We start from the raw sequence: 23,375 nt of genomic DNA on the forward strand, positions 1-23,375 counted from the left end.
TGATTGATTGATTGATGATTGATTGGCAAATAAAACCTGGTTTGGTTTAGAATGAACGTCACTAGACACTGTGGAGGTGGAATACACACAAGCTCCAGACCCTCCTTCTCATTCTCCTGAAGCAGCCATCTGTGGAAGCAGCACTTCTCCTTCCCCCCACTAGGAGGCACCAGGAATCATGTGCAATGTGTGAAAAACCAAGAGCGCAAACCGGACGCAAGTCGACACGGTCACCAGTCTCCCTACACAGACACCAGTCTCCCTACACAGACACCACCAGTCTCCCTACACAGACACCAGTCTCCCTACACAGACACCACCAGTCTCCCTACACAGACACCAGTCTCCCTACACGGTCACCAGTCTCCCTACACAGACACCAGTCTCCCTACACAGACACCAGTCTCCCTACACAGACACCAGTCTCCCTACACAGACACCAGTATCCCTACACAGACACCAGTATCCCTACACAGACACCAGTCTCCCTACACAGACACCAGTCTCCCTACACAGACACCAGTCTCCCTACACAGACACCAGTATCCCTACACGGACACCAGTCTCCCTACACAGACACCAGTCTCCCTACACAGACACCACCAGTCTCCCTACACAGACACCAGTATCCCTACACAGACACCAGTCTCCCTACACAGACACCAGTCTCCCTACACAGACACCAGTATCCCTTCACGCAGCAAATAGGTCTACAGTTATACAGCACAGGGACATAGCCTAGCCCATCCATTTTAGAACTCAGTTAATGCTGATAGACCAAAGGAAGTTGGCAACAAGGAATCAGTTGCATTATTGCTCACAAAATGCTGATGATTAATGTAATCTCAAAACCATACCATGTGCGTATTTTGTCTATTCAATGGTGTACTAGACTTGTGAGCCTTCCTGCCAAGCTTAATATAGTTTTTCCAAAGCAACTTATATTGCAGTGAGTGCATACATGTTTCAGTATATATGGTCCCAGCAGGAATCGAACCCAGAACCTAAGCGTTGTTAGCGCCGTGCTCTAGCAACTGGGCCACAGAGGACCAAGATGATACCATTTTCTGAACTCGTATAGGGTATCTGTGGCTCTCACGCCCAGAAGGTCTCACCTTGTGAGATAAATGATCTGTCGTTTGAGGAAGCCGATATACCTCCCTCAGTAGTATATGCCCCCCCCCCTTCTCAGTAGTATATGCCCCCCCTCTCCTCAGTAGTATATGCACCCCCCCCCCTCTCCTCGTAGTATATGCAACCCCCCCCCTCTCCTCAGTAGTATATGCACCCCCCCCCCTCTCCTCAGTAGTGTATGCACCCCCCCCCCTCTCCTCAGTAGTATATGCACCCCCCCCCCTCTCCTCGTAGTGTATGCACCCCCCCCCCCCCTCTCCTCGTAGTGTATGCCCCCTCGGTAGGCGGGATGTTGTTTTTGGAAGCGAAACGCCCATCATTCGAAATGCAAACCAATGAGACTGCGCCGGCGCAGTGGGGGAGCATGGCCGAGAGAGCGAGCTCCGACTTGGTTCATTTCTTCAAACTGAGCTGAAGTACGCGACTTTCCCCCGTCCGGACCCTGCTTTATGGGCAGCCGTGGCTAGTGGCTTTGTTCCTGACGACATATCACAGCATTTCGCATCCAAGTTCAGGATTCTATGAGTTTGTATTCTGTCAGAGCATATTTGAGAGAGACCCCGGTTCCAACCGACAGCTCTTCAACCGCCGTGACAACCCGGCGACACCGCCGGAGACACGGAGCGACTTTGAGCGACGACAGCCTCCAGGAAGACGGTACAGAAAGTCTGGACTGGTTCTTTTGGAGTTACTTGTTATTCTTATGCTGTAGAAACATTTTCATTCAAGGTTAACGTTTGGACATGTTTGTTATTTCCTTGAAAATTGTTTTTCAACGCTGCGTACAGTAGCAGAAAGTATTGGTGAGCTGAGAATAGTTGAACGGGAGAGAGAATACTTGTTCATATATGCAAACAAGGCGATATTTATAGTACAGCAAGAGGAAACAGTTTTGGACCCATAAATTCATGTTTAGAATATCTCACATTCACCGCGGTGGAAGGAGATGCGCTTGTTGCGATGAATCCATGATCAGACTGGAGCATTGACTGAAATAACATTGATTTCAAACGGACTCTGACATACATTTCAGGACATTTGTCATCGATTTTCCTTATTTTCTATCTCCACAACGGCCTTTTTTGTGTTTTTTTTAGAGGTCCAAATGACTATTGAAGCATATGCACAATAACTGCCTGCCGAAATAAATCCGTAGCTTGAATTCATTCATCATTAACAGAAAAGAATCCACTATCAGGGATACAACAAGAAATTATAGTTTAAAAGGCCTTCAGATGTGAATATAATTTCACTATCCACTTGAAGATTTCACCGCGTCAAAACGCCGCATCAGAAGAGGGACTTTGGCGTGTCCAAGTTTGGGAGCGATGCCGCAGGTGGAAATGGTTCCTTTCGTGTTCCTCGTCATGTGGATGTGTGTGTATGCCCAGGAGCCGGCCTCCAAGGTGGTGTCCGACCGCTACGCCGTCTTCTGGAACCGCACCAACCCACGGTGAGTGTCATGCGTAACCGGCAAGGGGCATGTACCCTGGGCTATAGGTCACCCACTTCATACGGGACCAGCTGCACCGTTGAGATGGTGTGTGGTGTTCTGCTCGTTAGCCAAAATGCTGATGATTTTTCTGTTGCAATTGTGGGGTGTGATTAGTCTCTGTCGTGGGCTACGGTGCTGACCGTGATCCATGGATCAATGAGTTGAGTTGGCTGGAAGCCTGTGCATTTCTTACTATTTAATGCACGTACCTTGCAAACCTTTAGAATCGGTGCGCACAATGCACAACATAAATCTTACAATCTGGAGTGCCTTTCACAAGTGCGCCGTTTATACAGTGGGGTGTGATAAATAGACGCAATAAACGATTATTCAGGAATTCATTACCAGTATTTTCCCCAGAGTAGCCTGAGAAATGCGCCCAGATAAATATAGCCTACCAAAAGTGCTTTGCTTGATAAGCTATATTTGGCTAATTTACCAAAGCAAATGTTAAAGTACAATTATGTATTTCACAGGCTATATTAGGCTATATGTTGCAGTCCGTCATAAATCATATAATTTAGCTGGCTGTGTGAAAATACATATTCTGCGTGTTGCCGAGTCGGAGCGGTGCAGGGTCCACTTTTTAGTGGGTCGGCAGCCTGGTGTGTGTGTTGTTGTGTTAAATCCCACATTGTGAAAGACTTTCTACACCTCAACACAGGTTGGATGAGGTTAAATGTCGTCGATCAGGTTGACTTGGCAAACTAATAAACCGTTTCTCGCGTTACGCAAATCAACTGCCTTCTCAAGTCGTGAATAAATGGCTATGTTATTAACGCCTCATTATGTGCTGTGGTCATACATCCAACACAATATTCAGCAGTATGTTGCCACCTACCGTTTAGATTTCCTTCTAATTATTCCAAGTTACCAATTAGTGACCACAAGGGAGGGAAATGCCTGGAATGAGGCTAGGCCTACTTACTGAACGGTCAGATGTGACTCGTTGTTAGTCAGAAATGCTAGTGCTCCGTTCGTCACCTCAGCGAGCCCAGTGTGAGGTTAACTCCCCGGTGACTCACTCGTTCACACTGACTCTATGATCTTCAGTAAATAGTTGTTAGTATGAGTGTACCAGCCTGGTTGCATGTAGGACACAAAGATGTGTAATATATGCCGACTGTAGCAGGTTTTTCCTGATATCGTGTAGCTGCAGTATCGGTATCAGTCAAAATAAAAATATTCGCGTGTGTGTTTGAGGTTAGGGAACTGGTCTGTTGGGGTGATTTTACATAGAGCGCAAAACCGAATGATGTTGTTTGTATTTGTGTTATAGCCCAGAGGCTAAGTGTGTCTGAGTACTATGACCTCAGAAAAAGTTGTGGAACCGGTGAGATATTAGGGGGTGAGATATTACAGTAAATACAGCGGGGCATCAAAGGCAGTCGTGTCTCTCTGCTACTTCCCTGTAACAGATAAGATCTGCAATCCAGTAAAACACTCTCCCTCCACTTCCCCCAACCAACACTCTCCTGCCTAAACAAGCTTTACTCTTTCCAAGTCTTCCCGTCCGCTCCTCCGTTGCCATGTCCCCCTACCCCCTAACCCACCCCCACCCCACGCTGGGACAGACAATGAGGGGAAACACAGAGGGGCATTTCAGCAGTGGCCCAGTCTCAGCGTGGTGCCTGCCCCAGTGAGAGTCACACACATGCTGAGGTCACACATTCTGCTGTAACCAAGCAGGGCTCTGGGTTAACCATCACAGAGCCTGTACAGAGGGGCTGTAGTCAGGGTTAAACCCGGGGCAGTACCCCCAGGCCTCTGGGGCCCTCTGACGGCCTTGCTAAGGCACCCTGCCTGGGGTTTTGTCTGAGGAGAATGGGGCTCCTCTGGTCAATAAATGAGTAACTCTAAATGACTGTCTGCTTTCTCATTCAGGAGCCCTAATCCCAACCCCACCCCTCTGTCTCTACTGTATAGTGTAACTGAGCCCATGGTTAGACTCGGGGCCCCTGGGTTGGCCCTGTTTTAGTATGTAACAGTGTGTGTGTGTGTGTGTGTGTGTGTGTGTGTGTGTGTGTGTGTGTGTGCAACCTAGGGCCTCTGGGTCCTGCTGATGTAACCATACTCAGCGACCGGACCCTGGACCCTGCTGTGGTATAGTTAGTGGTATAGTTAGTGGTATAGTAACTGCCGTGGTATAGTAACTGCTGTGGTATAGTTAGTGGTATAGTTAGTGGTATAGTAACTCCCGTGGTATAGTAACTGCTGTGGTATAGTAACTTCCAGATGAGGCTTCCTATTTGTTTATCTGCTCTTCTCCTCTTCTCTCCTCTCCTCTCTTCTGTGCTTTTGACCAGAGGATGAAAAAGACAGCACATTGGCAGACGACAGTCAGCCATTCATGAAATCCCCTACAGGGAGTTGAAATTGAAATGGGTAGTGACTCGTGAAAAATGGAAATGGTTGAATACGTTTTCACGTTTTTTTATTGTCTCAAACGCATGTACTGTAGAGGGTTGAAGAAGGTGTCTAGTTCGTTGCCAGCTTAATAAACACTGGCCATACCCCCCACCCCCCCCCCCCACCCCACCCCACCCCAACACCACAAACCAAACGAAAGCTTCAGACCTTGACGCATGTTGTTGACGTGCTCAAACAGTGAGAACCCAAACGCAGCGAAGCAGGACTGCAGCCTAAATATCGTAACGATTCAGCCATGCTCGGAGGTGTACATGCCTCAATCAGTGACAGCGAGACGCTCTCTGGTCATTATAGCTCCTTAATTCAAATAAAACTAACTGCTTCAGTCACACAAAGCTTTGTTGAGGAGACATGAAACTAACGAAGCACAATCTTTATAATGACTCTTTAAAAGTTCTTTGTTTGACTCGTAAGCGTCCAATTCTGTGACTTTTAATGAGAACACGAATTTATAAATGTCTGCACTTTTAATAATATGTCATCTGGCTTATCATTGTTCCTCATTAGCCATAGAAATCGGTCGACGACGATGTTTAATTAAATAGGGTGTTAGATTGGGAGGACAGTGGCTGTGGTGGGTTCAGATGGATGTTGTTTCACATACGTGTGTGAACACCCTGTCAACACGGTTAATACATGGTAGAAGGATTAGTTTCACACTCTCTCTCACCGTCTTACTGCGTAATTAGCAAAATTACTAAATAAAGTAAATGTCTGGTGTTGTTCGGCCTACTGCTCGTTAACGAGCAATCATTAGAGAATTCCCCGGCCAGTCTGTATGTATTTAGTCGGAGATCCCGCTTCATTAAAAACCAGTCAGGGTCCGTACGGGACGCAGGCATACCATCGCCGTGGCGAAGGTGTTTATTTGTTGCTGATAGGTGGGATCAGTGGAGAATCAGGGCTTGAGTTCCGTTCCTAATCTTCCCCCTGTTTGTGTCTCCGATGCCATGGAAACTGATACCCCACCTCATCAAAGCGCCTCATTGGGTGGGACTAACGACCAGACAGCTGGGTGGAGAAGGATTCCAGCATTCTACATGAGCAGTGTCACTGCGGGGGCTCAGTCTAAGCTCTGATAATGCCCTCTCAAAGCTTTCTACAACAGATGTGACATATTTCTCTTTCGAAGACAATCCAAGACTATTTTTTTAATATATATATAATATATATATAATTTTTTTTTCGGCTGGCCCCACGGCCCACTTGCTTTCGGTAACTATGGTAACTATCTGGCGAGGATCTAAATTGCAATGTCCTTTCGCTAAAGGGAGTTGTTTGATGTAGTCACAGTATTAGACGATTCTGCAGGCCTTTGTGAGAATACCTCAAGAATGTGAATCTGCCTCGTGGCTCATCCCCCTCTCCACACCTCCTCAACCCCTTCAGCCTGACACACACACACACACACACACACACACACACACACACACACCGCTGAGCAGAGAATGACCTCGACTGTTTGCTCTCCCTACTCCAGCTCCCTATTAATCTCCACTTATAAGGAACAATACACCATTTTTCAGTTTGTGGCGAGTTGATGTTGTGATAGCTTCCCAGTGGCTCCGTCTGCATTGTTCCCAGTGTTTACCCTCCTCCTTCCCTCCCTCAGCCTTTCCCCCGGCTCCCACTGCTCGGTTCCGCTTGGATTCAAAACGGACACAAAAAGCAGCCGCGTCCAAATATTGACTGGGTCTCAGGACCACGGCCCTCTCCTCCCAGCCCCGGCCCGGAGCGCCTGAAAGGACACTATTGTTCCTGCCTCACTCAGCGGCTCATAGACAGCTTTTAACTATGCATGCTCTTGGAGAGAGAGGGAGGAGAGGAGTGAGGGTGTGTGTGTGTGTGTGAGAGGGAGAGGTAGATGTGGCTCTTGTGAGAGGAGGAGGTTGAATATGTTAGGGGGTGTGTGTGTGGGGGGGGGGTGGGGTGGGGTGGGGGGGTAGGGGCACACAACGGGGGCGAGCCCCAGAGTCACAGGGGTAACAGAAGCTTCCGGAGACGGGGCACGGGGTTGGACAGGGGAACAGTGGCCCATGCCATGGGCCCCCTGCGTGGGGTTAGAACCAGCATATCCACCCCTGCCCCTGGGTTCAAGAGAGAGAGAGACAGAGAGAGAGAGAGAGAGAGAGAGAGAGAGAGAGAGAGAGAGAGAGAGAGAGAATGTGTGAGAGAGAGAGCTGATCTGTCTTGGCCCTCTGTGAAGAGAAAAATAGTTGTCCCGTGGAGAAAGCAGCCAGTCCCACTGCTGTCCGATCCTGCTGCCATAGTTCTGTCTCTCTGTTCAGACTAACAAGACATGCCTATCAGGGCGTGTCAGGCCGTACACGGACGGGGACTAGAAAGAGGAGGGGCGTTTAAAAACAGCGTCTTGTTACCTGTCAGTTGTTGTGTAATAACAACTGTAATAACAACTGTAATAACCCTGTAATACCTTTGCATCAATACTCAATATTCTGAACGCCTCCCGATAAATCCTTTTAGATTTGAAAAGAAACGGTTGCCATAACGTCGCTTCGTTCAATCAGAAATTTTTTGATTTTATTTTATTTCTTAGTTTAATTTTCGGGATCTGCATTTGGCAAATCGGCATCCTCCATTTCGTATGCGAGGGAGTCAATGGATTAGACCGAACTCTGCGACCCTTAATCTCCCAAGTCTCACCTCACTGCCTCTGAGGTTCACTTTTCTGCCGTTTCTCAAAGGGTTTTTAATCTCGGCGGGGGTTTTTGTGTGTGTGTGTGTGTGTGTGTGTGTGTGTGTGTGTGTGTGTGTGCTGGTCCTGCTGCTGTTTAAATGTGAGTGGTGAAATGGCATCCTCTGTGTCTTTGTAGGCATCGGTGAGGGTATTAGCAGAAAGGTTCTAAGGGGCTTAAGAGGTCAGCCTCCCTTTGTGCAGAGACACAAAACACTTCCTGTGGGACCCTTCACCCCTTTCTGTTCTTCTCCCAGAAAGCCAGGGCCTACCTGACCATTCACATTAATCAGCTCTAGGCCCTAATGACTGCTGTAAAAGCCCCCGCAATCTGCCTCTAAAAGGCCCTAAAGAGTTCCTAAGCCCCCTGACACACAGACAGACAGGCAGGCAGACAGGCAGGCAGGCAGGGAGGGAGGCAGTGAGGCAGACAGACAGGCAGGCAGGCAGGGAGGCAGACAGACAGACAGACAGGCAGGGAGGGAGGGAGGGAGGCAGGCAGGCAGGCAGGCAGGCAGGCAGGCAGGCAGGGAGGGAGGGAGGGAGGGAGGCAGACAGACAGACAGACAGACAGACAGACAGACAGACAGGCAGACAGGCAGGGAGGGAGGCAGGCAGGCAGGCAGGCAGGCAGGCAGAGAAGGCTGCTGTTTGCAGTTTTAAAAGGCCCTAAAGAGTCCTTAACCCTCCTGCTAGTGAGACAGACAGGCAGAGAAAGGACGGCTGCTGTATAAATTGACTGCTGGGCTGTTCTCAGTGTTCTCTCTCTACCCAGGGTTGAGACAGTACATGTGGTGAGTGGCAATCTGGGCTCCCTATTAAAGCACACTTTAGACGGGCAAGAAAGAGAATAGAACAGGAATTTGTACAGTAGGCCAAGGCCAAGATAATGAAAATGGAACAGAGGGAGAGAAAGTGAAGGTCTGAACAGCACCGTACCGCTTTCTACTGCAGTCAGCTGCTGTTCGGCTGTATTATCTCCTGTATGCCTTCTATTAGAGAACATTCCCTGAGACAAAAAAAAACACATAAAGGAGGCATTTGCACCGCAGACTTCAAATGGATCAGGAGCAAATTGACTCAGCGGAATTGAAGAGAGGTTTAAGAGAGAGAGAGAAGGAGAGAGAGAGAGAGAGAGAGAGAGAGAGAGAGAGAGAGAGGGATGGAGGGAGGAAGGAAGGGAGGGGGAAAAAAGAAAGAATTGGAATAATCTCCACAGCGCTCTCTCGTAGTTGCTTGTTCCCCTTCCCTCTGCAGCGGCTGCGGTGTTAGTCTTCTACGACCGGCCGTCCCCCGTCTTCTTCTACGACCGGCCGTCCCACTGTCTTCTTCTACGACCGGCCGTCCCCCCTGTCTTCTTCTACGTCCCACTGTTTTCAACGATCACTCACGTCAGAGTCGTTGAGCCTGAGGTACGGTGTGGTCGGCCATCTCTGCTGGTGCCGGCGGCCAATCGCCACAGCGGGTTCTCAGGGCACCAATAGGCCATGACGGAGAGGCTGGCACAGCTGTGTCTCTCCCTGCTCTATGGCAGGAAGGCCTGGCACACTTAGTGGCAACAATCAGGCCCACTGGCACGGCCATCTATGTTTAACAGACCTTCGTATATACTCCTCCAAACCAATCCAAATTGGCCGGAAAAGCATGCAGGATATAACACAACTCTGACAGCTAGTCCAAACATCAGTGCAACGCTTCTGGAACTTTCTTTGGATCACTGTGGCTTTGGAAAAAGTAAATATACAGAACCTCTATATGAGGCAAAGTTTCCTCTGTTTCATTGGTGGCAGACTTTCAATCTTTGGGATAAAATAAAACGTTTGGTTTTGTGACATTTAGTTGCCCCTTTACCTGTGTCGTTGCTACATAATAATGAGGTAATTGTGTGGTATTATTGAGTTGAGTGGTTACGTGGAATAAGGAAAGGTCATTATTACCTTTGTGTAAATAAATTATATTTTTTGTACAGTATTGAGATGATACACAGTATACAGTTTAATTAAAATACATTCTTACGATGATATAACAAATAATTACACTTCTCTGTGACAGAAATGTGTGCTCTTCCAATTAGTTTGGTTCTTGTACATATTTATGCAATGTTGATCTTGTCTGCTGAAGACATTTTGAAACCTTTTCTTATCTGATGAAAGCTGGTAACGTTGTTTTTCATAGCATGTCAAGACATGTCTGGTGTGGCTCAGTGTGTGTACATCAACCCGCCCGGCATAGCTGTGGCATTTTCAATCACACAATCACCACTTAGGTAAACCAATCGTTGTAATCTAATCTAATCTAATCTAGGTAAAGGCCGTTGATAACAATGATAATGTGATTTTTGGAGTCGATACATAGAGATAAACAAGTGACATTTGGAGGTGTGAAGACCAGTGTTGTTGTCCTGAACTTGGTGTGACTTTGGTGGCACCTGTAGTGTGGCGCACTGGCCCACGGACACGCAGAGCGTCTCCTCCTCCTCCACGCTCGGCGCTTTAGGGACCAATGAAATATTTAAAAAGCTGTTTGCGATCTCACAGCGGGCGGCTTGGACAACGAGCCTTCACACGCAACCAGAGAGAAATCCAGGTCAGGGCGGCATGACTCTAATGCAAAGGGGTCGACATTTTGTCTCACTCTATTTTTCATAAATGTTTTTCTTCCTCCCCGCCCCGTGAGTCTTTGATGTTGGGGAGACTTCAATGACATCGTTTTGTGATTTTTATCGTCAACCCCCAAGTTGAGAAAGTTCACGGCTGATGATTGAAATCTCACCCTGCCGGGATTTGTTCTGTCGCCTTAGGCGTGGCTTGTACCTCTCTCCGCCTGATCCTCTGTTCCTCGTGACGCAGAGGGAAGCAGAGGCCGCCATTTCCAAACACGACTCCATTTTGTTTCCCAGAAATGAAAGTCGGTTATCAATCTTGGGACTTTTGCTGAACAGTCTCCGCCCCTCCGCCACTTCATTCAGTATGAGGACAGGAGACTTCATAGAACTCTCAACATGATTAACCTACATTTTTAATTGGAAGATTACCCAAAAAAGCATTTAAAAGGAAATTGTGTCATGGCGGGGGAATTGGGGTGCGGTAGGGGTGGGAATGGGTTAAGGGGCGGGGGTGCAATGGGGGGCATCAGAGCAAGGGAAAGGGGGGGGGGGGCTCTCTCCTCTCCCAGCCTAAGATAGACGGTAGAAAGCCCAGGCCGATGTCCTCATATGGCTCTGCTGTCTGTTTGTGTCCCAGCCTCGTTGCGTAGGCGTACCTTAGCCTAGCCTCACGCTAGCCGCGCCTGTGTGCCGCCTCAGCCTGGCTCTGGTATCGGTGGTCGCGGCAACGCCGTGGAAACGCGCAGGCAGACGCTGGCAGCGCCGCGGCCGATGAGCTCCCTTCTCTGCCCCGGCTCCGACGAGGCCTCAGTTATTCTAGTGCATAATTGATGGAGGAGTTAGAATAGCAGAAGTAATGCGATGAGAGGGTGCAGTCAGGCGTGGCGAGGGATCGCGTGCGTGGGGCCGCAAACATAGCAGGGGACGGGGAGAGGGCATCTGGAGTAACAGGTCCCCGCGCCTCCGAATGTCACCAGCCCAGCCAATCGCAGCTCGCGTCCCCGTCCCCCCCCCTCCCCGCCAATAAGATGTCTTCGCCCCTTAGCAGAATACTACAGTACGTTCCCATGAACCAGACTATTAAGACTATTATCCCGTCTCTGTATTAGTTCTCGGCTGGCTTTTTGTTAGCCTCTTGTGCGCCTTTTCTCGTCCTAAGTTGAGCCGACATCTGAGAATGATTTGGTATTCGTGCTTTTTTTACGTTACGTTATATTCAACGTAAAATTCAAGTCGTTTGCATTTTACTTCCCATTCCAATGGGGCTTGGATATGTGGTATTTATGGCCTTGTTGCATCACTGGCCCCTGTCCCCCACGTCTCTGTCCTGTGGTAGACCCGGAGACAGTCCTGGGTGCTGTCTCTACTGACGGGGTGTATATCACACCCAGACAAGCCACTACAAGGACAAACTAATGGCCAAACAAGGTTCTATTGTCTGCTAGACAAAGACCCATGTCCCTGATAACCTGCCCCCGTCCTTCAAAGTCACAGACTATCTCTCATGAAAAAGATATAACAAAAGCTGAGGGGAAGGGCAGACTTCCCCTGAAACCTGTCTGAGATACCTGAGCTCCTGGTTGAAGCTCCTGGTTGAAGCTCCTGGTTGAAGCTCCTGGTTGTGACCCGCCTGAATCCACGTTGGCAATCAATCCAACTGACTGGGACACTGGGACAAGTAGAAGATAGACGTTCTCTTTTTAGTTTATTCCAAAGAATTAGATACAAAAACTAAACTAAACAAGTGTTTTAGACATTTTTTGTCTAAAGTTTGAATGTGAGAAAATATATAAAAGAAATGTTCAAAAAAGAAAGAAATCATAATGATGCTCTGTAATATAATACACTTTAATACTTTACTGTACATGTTTTTTTTTAAATAGAAACTATGTATTGATGGAATAATCCATGGTTATTGGTCAAAATTTGATTTAATTTGATTTGATTTGATTTGATTTGATTTGAGACAGAACTAGACAGCAATAATTTCCAGCAGTATAGCAGTTATTTCTATCAATACACCAATCAAATGTGACTAACGGTTATTGAACAGTATTGAAGTCATGATAATTTAGTTAGCATTGATTCAAAACTTGTAATGCACATTTTCACATTGATTTTACGGAATTAATCCATCAGACCTCAGGGTAATAACGATTCTATGAAACATGACCTAATAACAGTCATTTTTTCCCCTAGTTTACCTCATTGGAAACAGTAACCTCATGAAGGGAAAAATATGTGTTGTATTTCAATAGTGAACTGTCTGAGTATTCCTTCATAACTCAATGGAGAAGTCTGTCCGGAGACAGAAATATGACCACTCACTTATTATGACTTCCGATGGAAACCGAAGCAGCAAGCACACTCAGGAAACAAATAAAACATCTTTACGAGCAGGACTTTATGATCTTAATGACCACTAGCCCGGCCCAATGGCCTTTAAGTGCTCTCCTGGACAGGCCTGTTTTAGTGCCAGCCCTCGGGTAATCATATACTTAGACACTAGTGATATTTATCCTAATTTACTGTTTTCATATGTTGGTCCTCGCGGTAAATACATATTTTTCTGCGTATGGTAGGACACAGTCGTGGTTTATACTGCAATATCAGTGTTTCCACCTTTGCTGTGAGGGACATTTTCAGAAACTAAAGTGAGATAAAGAAGAAATATATCTTGGATTAAATTTCAACGATTAGTGTATGTTCCTCAATATATCAGCGACTTTACGGGACATCGTAACATTCAAATGACTATAGTATATTATAACAGACTAAGTATATTTGTAAGTGATAAAAGTAGGATGAATTTATCTTATGAACCACCTATATGAGCAGTAACTATAAATGAATAATGCAAATATTTTTTTCTTCAAATATTTTTTCATCAAACATCTTTTCTTCAAATAAAGAATATTGCACAAAACAAACCGAAAAATCTCTTTCTAATAGCATAGAGTGCGTTCTCTGTTTCATAAACATGTCCTTTTATGCCCTTTAAAGGTAATCTAGTTTAGTGTTTTGATTTAAAACAAATAGCATATTAAAAAGGACGGAAGTTGTTCACAGTTCTTTTTGTGAAATATACATTTGGAAATATCTCTGGGTTTATAAAGTGATGAATTCTGCCCATGTAGACGCGGTAGGGGGTAAATAGGTGGTAAATAGGTGGTAAATAGGTGCGGTTATTATATCCAGTATTTTTCTTCTTCTTTGCAATATCAAATTTCAATGCACATAAAAAAAGATATTTAATTTATCAAATATAAAAACTATACAGCAGAATTTAGCCGTAAAATGTATCATCGTCGTCCCTGCCTGCTTTCTCTTATTTTTCTACCTCTCTGTATTGGATAGATTGAATTCAGTGTTTAGTTGACGCAAAAATATGAGTATGTTATCCATCTAGTTATGTTATAATAATATGACAATATAGACCTCTAAAAATTTGGGAATTTAAAGCCTTTGTTGATGCAATATCCTTGATTCAAACCGTTTTATTCGATTTTAAATTAGAAGCTGATTTTGTGGAATGCGTATAACATCCAGTACAGTCATCTGGGTACTTATCACTCCGTTTCTGAGGAAATGCTGTTTTCTAAATCAGGAGTTGGCATTTCAGGGCCTGAACGGCCCTTTGATCTGACCACGGGTTAGTCGGTCGCGAGGCCTTCAGAACCTGCCACTCCTCCTCTGTTTCGCTTGTTTGAGCACCTCAAATGAAGAAAGGCTGAACGGGAAAAAAAGAAAATTTATTAAAAAAAAAAAAAAATGAAAGGAAAAGAAAAGCCCTGGACTGTAAGGTGCTGAACTCCTGTGATGGTGGTCACATGGCCTGCGTAGAAGTTGTGTGAGCGCGGTCTAGACACGCGATGCCCAGGGGACCGGAGGAGGAACACCCGCCACTACGTCTCACACGGCACCGTCCACCAAGCCGCCGCTGCACGGCAGAGGCAGAGGCAGAGCCAGCACAGACCTTGCCCAGCAACCCAGCACCGTACTGGGAAATCTCTGCCTACTTACTGGTTACCAGTTCCCTTTGATATCGGTTAAAGATTGGAAGGACCTCTTTTCCATTGTTCTGGCTAAAGCATTGAGATAACTTGAGGGCCCTATCTCTGTTATCTCCCTAAAGTGTGTTTGTTTAAAAGATGAAGCTGATTTTTTGGTGATCATTCCAGTGCTGGGTTCCAGCTGGCGGTGTGGCTTGCAGTGGTCACTGGTGCGACTCTAAGCCGCCCATCGCGGCCTGCACCGCTTGGCTACCATTGTTCCTGTCATTTGAATCCCAGAGTATTTAGAAAGACAAATCCTCCAGGCTAGTGTAAAGGAGGAGAATTATGCAAATAGAAGCCCAAGACAAAGGGAGGAGGGGGAGGTGTGATCAGTAAGACATCCGCCAATGGGGATTAAGCCAGAATCTGCGGCAGCCAATGAGGCGTAGAGCAGCTAGCCGTGTTTTCATTGGGTGATGAGGTCTGGTGGTGGACCCACGGTGGTGGAGATGGTGGTGTGTGAACCAGGGCCTGAAGGGGAGGCCGTTAATGCACTGCTGAATTCATGATGCTTGGCAATAGTGGTCTATTTTGGGGCAGATAACCATGGAGAAGCACAGAGCAATCACACCCAATCAGGATCTGCATTGTGTCTGTGCACGCACGCACAGTTGACACATGCGCGCACACACACACACACACGCTCGCTCACGCACACACACGCTCACGCACACACACACACACACTCGCTCGCTCACGCGCACACACACACACACACTCGCTCGCTCACGCGCACACACACACACACACACACACACACGCTCGCGCACGCACGCACACACACACACACACACACTCGCTCACACACACACACACACACACACACACACACACACGCTCACACACACACAGGTTCTATCACTTATCCCTAGCAGTGTGGCGTGCATGTGAAAAGGTGAGTAGAACAGGGGCTCCTGCTCTCTCTCCCCCTCTCTCTCCCCCTCTCTCTCCCCCTTTCTACCAGTGTCTCAGTCTCAGTCTCTCTCCCTTTCTCTTTGTCTCTCCCTCTCTCCCCCCCCTCCCCCCACCTCTCTCCCTTCCCCCCTCTCTCACTGGTGACCAGACGATTGTCACATATGCTGACTCCCACTCCCTGCACTGATATCAGATATGAGGGGGGGGGAGGGGGGAGGGAGAGGGGGGAGAGGGGAGGGGGGGGGATAAGGCATCTCAGACTTCACAGCCTTCCATCCCCCCTCCCCCCCCCCGCCCTCCATCTCCCCCTCCCCCTCCACCGCCCGGCCCAGCTGACTCCCCCCGCCCCCCCTCCCCTCCCCTCCCCCGTACTGTAACAGGCTAGATTTCACCCCTGATGTCATTTCCTCCCCCCCCAGGCCTTGACTCCCCTAGCAGCGATACTCTGCAGCGTATGGTCGTACAGATGCTTTTCAGATGATTATCGGAGCCCTGCGTGATTTTAATTTGAAACCAAATGACACTCACACTGGCCCAGGCCGACAGAGAGAGACAGACACACACACACATACACACACATACACACACACACACACACACACACACACATACACACACACAGTCGTTTAATCTGCTGTGGAAATGAGTCTGTTGTGTCACAGTCAGGGAGGGTTACATACACACACACACACACACACACACACACACATACACACACACATACACAACCACACACACACACACACACACACACACAAACATACACCCACACACACACACACACACACACACGCACATACACACACACACACACACACACACACACAGACGGGCCAACGTGATGTCATATGTTTACCCCCACTTAATCAGCGTTCTGATCATAATTCATGATTAATCGGTCCTGATAGCCGTGAATTAAACGCTTCAGCTGAAATATTAACCACAGTAGCTTCATCTGGTTGTTTTGGTTACAAATGTATTACTACAGTCTGCAGATCTGCAGTAGCTACATAACCCCCCCCCCCTCCACCTGACCCCCCCCCCCTCCCCCCACCTGACCCCCCCCCCCCCCTCCACCTGACCCCCCCCCCCATCAGTCACACACACTGGAGAGAGACGAAACGGGTTTCAGCCGTACCCTGACTCCCCGGTCCCCCCCCCCCCCCCCCCCCCCCACCACCGATGTTCTCCTGCGGGTCTTTTTGTTCCGGTGTAGAATGGAGTTGACGCGTGTGAACCAGGAGCGGGAGACCCGGGGCCAGAAGGTTCATTATTCCTGCTGTTCTCACGGGGAGAGGGAAAAATCACTCCTTTGTGCGGCGGAAGAAAGGGGCTTCCTCTGACCTCATGGCTGGTGGTTGTCATGTCAAAGGCCTGAGGTTTGTGATGCTGGGGTGTGTGTTTGTGTGTGTGTGTCTGTGTGTGTGTGTGTGTGTGTGTGTGTGTGTGTGTGTGTGTGTCTGTTTGTGATGCTGGGGTGTGGCCACACCCACTGTGGAACTCTGCCAAGCCACGCCCCTTGTCTCGCCAGGCACCAGTACTACAGAGGAGAGGAGAGGAGGGGAGGGGAGGGGAGAGGAGAGGAGGGGAGGGGAGGGGAGAGGAGAGGAGGGGAGAAGAGAGGAGAGGAGAGGAGAGGAGGGGAGAGGAGAGGAGAGGAGAGGAGAGCAGACTAGAGGAGGGGAGGAGAGAAGACAGGGGAGCGGAGAAGAGGAGAGGAGAGAGGATGAGGGGAGAGCAGAGGAGAGGGTAATTTAGGGTAGGAAAGGGCCGTTGCTGGAGAAAGCAGGACCAGGGGAAAGCAGCACCAGGGGAAAGCAGGACCAGGGGAAAACAGGACCAGGGGAAAGCAGGACCAGGGGAAAGCAGGACCAGCAGCACCAGGGGAAAGCAGGACCAGGGGAAAGCAGGACCAGGGGAAAGCAGGACCAGCAGGACCAGGGGAAAGCAGGACCAGGGGAAAGCAGGACCAGCAGCACCAGGGGAAAGCAGCACCAGGGGAAAGCAGCACCAGGGGAAAGCAGCACCAGGGGAAAGCAGCACCAGGGGAAAGCAGCAGCGATAATGAGCTCTGCTGCTCGCCTCTCTGTGATGTCTCCGGACCGCCACTGCGTGCTTCCTCCCCCTACACCCCCGCCGCGGCGACGTCTGCCGGACTTCAGAGTCTCTGCCGACACTCATTTGGCCTCGGTACAGAACACGGTTAAGGATGCGTTTCTCTGTGTTGTGTTGACCCCCTCCATGTTGTGGGGGAACTAGTCTCATTATAGGATTTCATTTCTGCTCACTTAGGGTGGTCCCTCTCCTCCCCCGCCTCCAAGAGAGTCTAAACACATTCGTTAGCGAGCTCTCAAAGTGGTGGGGTAATGTCCCAGCTCCCTCTGCGCCGCGGTAATTGCTTCTCGCCACCAACGTACATCAGAGGTCACCGCGTGGCCAGCGGAACAGGCACCGGTGAGGACGACCATGTGGAACACTGGAGGGTCCTTCCAGTTCCAGAACTCTCCAATTAGAGAGCTCACAAACACATGACATAATGGCCCCAAGGAGCCTGCTGTCTTTCAGGTGCTAATTGAAGCAGTGTGTGTCACACACACACACACACACACACACACACACACACACACACACACACACACACACACACACACACACACACACACACACACTCTCACTCACTCACTCACTCACTCACACACCACACACACACACACACACACACTGCTAAATGCTTTCTGGTCACATTCCTCTCCTGTTGCCAAAACCCAGGGGCGTCCTTTCCCATTACACACACACACACACACACACACACACACACACACACACACACACACACACACAGTCATTTCTGTTTTTAGTGTAAATATCCTATCTGGGTGATATCCGGGGATGTTAATCAGATGTAATTATGACACCACTCCACTGAACCAGAGTCCCCTGGGGCTGCTCTGAGCACACACACACACACACACACACACACACACACACACACACACACACACACACACACGCACACACACACGCTCACACACACACACACACACACGCTCACACACACACACACACACACACACGCTCACACACACACACACACACACACACGCTCACATGCACACACACACGCACACGCTCACACACACACTCACACACACGGACACACAATCATTTTTAAAATACATGCATTGGATCTCAAGACGATCTCTGGTGCAGTGAGCAAACAAAGGATACACACACACACACACACACACACACACACACACACGCTCACACACACACACACACACACACACACACACACACACTCACACACACGTAGGCTCACACACACACACACACACACACACACACGTAGGCTCACACACACACACACACACACGTAGGCTCACACACTCACACACACGTAGGCTCACCCGCACCCACGCACGCACGCACACGCATACGCACACACACACACACACACACACACACACACACACACACACACACACACACACACACACACACACACACACACACACACACACAGCCTTGTCTCGTTAGCCAGGAATGTGGGAAACAGCACTTTACTAAAGCAGACCTTCCTTCATGGGAAGCGCTGGTTCTGCGGAGCGGGGAACAACTGTTAATGGATTAAGTGGGCCGCTGTTTGGAGCTCCTTTCTGCCAGCCCGGTACTGCTCATTCACACACACACACACACACACACACACACACACACACACACACACACACACACACCCCTAATAGGCACGACCCGCGGAGCTGCTCAGCTTTAGACCCCAGTTCCTAAACCCTCAGCTCTCCCGTCCTCTCTCCCCCATTCATCCCTCTCTCCCGTCCTCTCTCCCCCATTCATCCCTCTCTCCCGTCCTCTCTCCCCCATTCATCCCTCTCTCCCCGTCCTCTCTCCCCCATTCATCCCTCTCTCCCCGTCCTCTCTCCCCCATTCATCCCTCTCTCCCCGTCCTCTCTCCCCCATTCATCCCTCTCTCCCGTCCTCTCTCCCCCATTCATCCCTCTCTCCCCGTCCGCGGCCCTCGGCATTCTTGTTGGGCTGTTTTTTTTTAAGTGTGTTCGCTTTGGCCGGCGATGAAAGGACCCGGGAGAACACGGGACTTCAATCCCTTAACCAGGGGAGACAGGCAGCGCTGTTGTGGGCCGAGTCCTGCCGGAGGCCGCGGGACGGAGCCAAGAGCGCTCTCTAACAGGGGGTCCGATGACACCTCGCTCCGGGGCCGTGGCCTATGCGTTTCAGCACTTAGTCAGGGCCCGTCACTCAAACCTATGTACCTACATTTACCTCCTAACATCGCCGTGTTTGTTGGAATTTCCTCACAGCATGTTTATCCAGACCCGGCTGTTCTTTCCTTCGAGGAGCGGCAGCAGTTTGAACACCCCCACCCGCCCACGCCGTCAAATTGCCAGCTTTTGGGTAGCGTAGCTGGTTAGCATCGCGTATTTGAGGAGACGGCGGTCACGTGTGTTGGCAAGTCAAGAGGTCGCAGGTTCCAGACTTGGGTCAAAAGCGACTGGAATTGCGGGGCGACTGTTTTACAACAACTTGACGGCTGTTTGAGCAGCCTGAGTTTCTCCTCTCGGGGTGGGGTGGCAGGACTCAGGCCCCCTGCCAGGCCTAAGGGCAGGACCAGGTCCCTGTGCCAGGCCTCAGGGCAGGACGGGTCCCTGTGCCAGGCCTCAGGGCAGGACGGGTCCCTGTGCCAGGCCTAAGGGCAGGACGGGTCCCTGTGGTCCTGTGGTCTGCCTGTGTCTGCTGGGTAGTGAAGGGACGCTGTGCCAGGCCTCAGGGCAGGACGGGTCTCTGTGCCAGGCCTCAGGGCAGGAGGGGTCCCTGTGCCAGGCCTCAGGGCAGGACGGGTCTCTGTGCCAGGCCGGTGCCATTGTGGAGGAGGAGGGTAAATAAACAAGAGAGTTGCTGTGGGCTGACGGGGATCAGGGGGCCGCAGCTCAAATACCCCCCCCCCCGTGTGATCACCAGCCAGGTTCTACACGGCTGCACTGCTCGCCCACACCAGGAAACACACACACACACACAGACACACACACACACAGATGCATGCACCAACACACACAGACATACACACACACACACTCTCTTTCATTCTCTCTCTCTCTCCCTCTATCATTCCGGCTGGCGGCTTTCCCCCTCACTCTCCTTCTCTCTCTCCCTCCTTCACTCTGTCACCCACTTGATTAACTCTCCCTCCTTCTCTCTGTCATTTACTCTCTCCCTCTCTCCCTCTCTCCCTCTCCCTCTCTCCCTCTCCCTCTCTCCCTCTCTCCCTCGCTTGCCTCCCTGCCTGCCTTCACTCTCTATTCACCTTCTCCTCCCTCCTCTCTAAATCCCCCTCTTCTCTCTCTCTCTCTCTCTTCTCTCTCTCTCTCTCTCTCTCTCTCTCTCGGACTCCATTTCCCCTCTCTCCTTCCCTCCCTCTGACATTCTAAACCCACATGGTCGGGTTGACACTCACACAGATGACATTTGTACAAAGCCCTAAGCCCCCCCCCCCCCTCCCCCCCTACACACACATACACAGAGACGCACACACACACACATACACACACACAGACATACAGACACAGTCATGTGTGTGTGTGTGTGTGTTTTTGCGTGCCTCAGGTCTGTGTGTGTGTGTGTGTGTGTGTGTGTGTGTGTGTGTGTGTGTGTGTGTGTAATTGGCAGGGTTCACTTTAATTATGGGATGTCATTCAGGTTTCAGCTGCTGGCCTTCTCTGCGCCCACCGTGTAAATGAGTTTCCTGATGAGCAGCAGAGCTGTTTAAAGAGCAGCCTGGCGCTCGGCCGCGGGACGGGCTGGCATGGCATGGCATGAACCATTTACATATCGGCTGTAAACAGTTGTCACTGTAAGACTGCTGTGTGTGTGTGTGTGTGTGTGTGTGTGTGTGTGTGTTGACTTTGGCCCATTAAAAGAAGCCTTCTCCAGAACTCTGCATATAGCTTCACCCCAGTCATGGTGCACAGGAGGCTGTTTTTACAAAGCAAAAAAAAACACACACACACGCGCGCACACACACACGCCCGCCTCTGTGTCCTTTTGAAATGACCTAAATACTCACCCAGTCAGAACAGAAACAAGTTAAAGGACCTACTTAGGATGCAGCACACCTCCTGAGGTAAATATGGATTTATCTTTGCGCAAGCGGTGTGTGAATGAACTTTGTGTCGTTAGCTTTGCCCTGCTTTGCATGGGGCCTGAATGGACTGGGGGAGATGGCCCACTAAACCCTGAGAAACCGTCAACATGAAAGGCTTCGTCTTTACACCAAGGAAATTCTCGTGACACCTAATCAGAAAAAAAGACAGGGAGAAACCTCCCCGCGGTGCCCGGAGAAATCTCCCTGGGTTATCCTGAGGGAGCGTGACCTTTGTGACATTGATAGGATTTCACACAGAAAGGGGGTGAGTGGGCAGGCACACACATACACACACACACACACACACACACACACAGGCACAGGCACAAACACACACACACACGCACGCACGCACACACACACACACACAGGCACAAACACACATACACACACACACACACACTCTTTCATAAGCTCTCTCCATGGTGTGTGTGTGTGTGTGTGTGTGTGTGTGTGTGTGCGTGCGTGCGTGCGTGCGTGCGTGCGTGCGTGTGTGTGCCAGGCTTTGAAGCGGTGGGGGTGATGGATGTCGTCCTCTCTCTCTGTCCTCCTCAATGGAGAGAAACTGACGGGAAAACTGACCATAGATCTGCAGCTCAAACACACACACACACACACACACACACACACACACACACACACACACACACACACACACACACACGCCACATCCTTCCCATCGCTCTCTCTATCTTACAACCTTTTACAGAATGTGTTTCTCTTTACCTCGGTATCCAGTTCAGCGAAGCGGCCATTGAAACTAGGCATGCGCCCGCGGTGAGCCGGCTGGACTGGGACCAGTGAAACCAGTCTGGCCTCCACTCTCCACCACCACTGCTCTCCCCAGTCCGTCTCCCAGTTCCTCCTGACAGGCCTTTCTCATGTCGGGCCAGACATGTGCTTTCCTTTAGTGCGCGGTCCCGTGCGGCCTGGCGCGGCCTGGCGCGGTGTTCTGATAACCCAGGCAGCGCTGAGCTCTCACAGGCTCACAGAGATTTTCCATGAACGGTAAATAAAATAAACAGTTTGTCTATTTTTGGGGGGGGGGTGTAAGGCTAGATGGATGAGGTGTTTTAAATCTGGGACGGGGAGGGGAGGGGGGGGGGCGGCTCTCTACGGGCCGCCTGGCTGTCCCCTTCATACCCCTGTGAACTGATGTTACCTTCAAACGCAGGTCGGGGCGGAGAGGGGGAAGAGGAGGGGAGGGGGGGGCAACACCTGGAGAGAGGAGTGGAACACAGGTGTGCAATATATCTGTCTCCTCTCTGTATTTCTGTCTTTCTCCCTTTCTCTCCCCCCCCCCAGCTGATTTTGGTCTGTGTTTTTGGACGAGTCGTCACCGTGGAAATAGTCTCAGTTTCCCCCAGCCTCTCTCTCCACACACACACACACACACACACACACACACACACACACACACACACCCTGTTAGCCTCTCAATCCCCACTCTTCACTGTGTGTGGGTGTGTGGGTGTGGGTGTGGGTGTGGGTGTGTGTGTGTGTGTGTGTGTGTGTGTGTGTGTGTGTGTGTGTGTGTGTGTGTGTGATGGAACAGTGTGTGTTCTGGTCAACAGATAAACCAACACAGCCGGCAGGGAGTCACTCAACACACACGGTCGGAGATGGCCTTGTTTACGCAGATGAGCAGTGTGTGTGTTTATGTGTGTGTGTGTGTGTGTGTGTGCGTCTGTGCATCTGTTTATGTGTGTGTGTGTATGTGTGTGTGTGTGTGTGTGTGTGTGTTTATGTGTGTGTGTGTGTGTGTGTGTGTGTGTGTGTGTGTGTGTGTGTGTGTGTGTGTGTGTGTGTGTGTATGTGTGTGTGTGTTACGCACCAGAGCACCAAGTCGGGAAGTGTGTATGAGTGCCGCA

General features: G+C 49.8%; 1 protein-coding gene across 1 annotated transcript in view; it reads left to right on the top strand.

Annotated features, from left to right (window-relative positions):
• Positions 1-1,619: 1,619 nt before the first annotated feature.
• Positions 1,620-23,375, top strand: part of LOC310804851 (ephrin-A5-like) — a 35,350-nt gene continuing 13,594 nt past the window's right edge. Inside the window, 1 exon segment of the mRNA XM_083670229.1 lies at positions 1,620-2,587. Within this exon segment, the coding sequence (XP_083526355.1) occupies positions 2,463-2,587 (125 nt within the window). The 5' untranslated portion in view covers positions 1,620-2,462.

This window comes from Argentina silus (genome assembly GCF_951799395.1).
Source record: "Argentina silus genome assembly, chromosome: 5".
Classification (NCBI taxonomy): domain Eukaryota; kingdom Metazoa; phylum Chordata; class Actinopteri; order Argentiniformes; family Argentinidae; genus Argentina; species Argentina silus.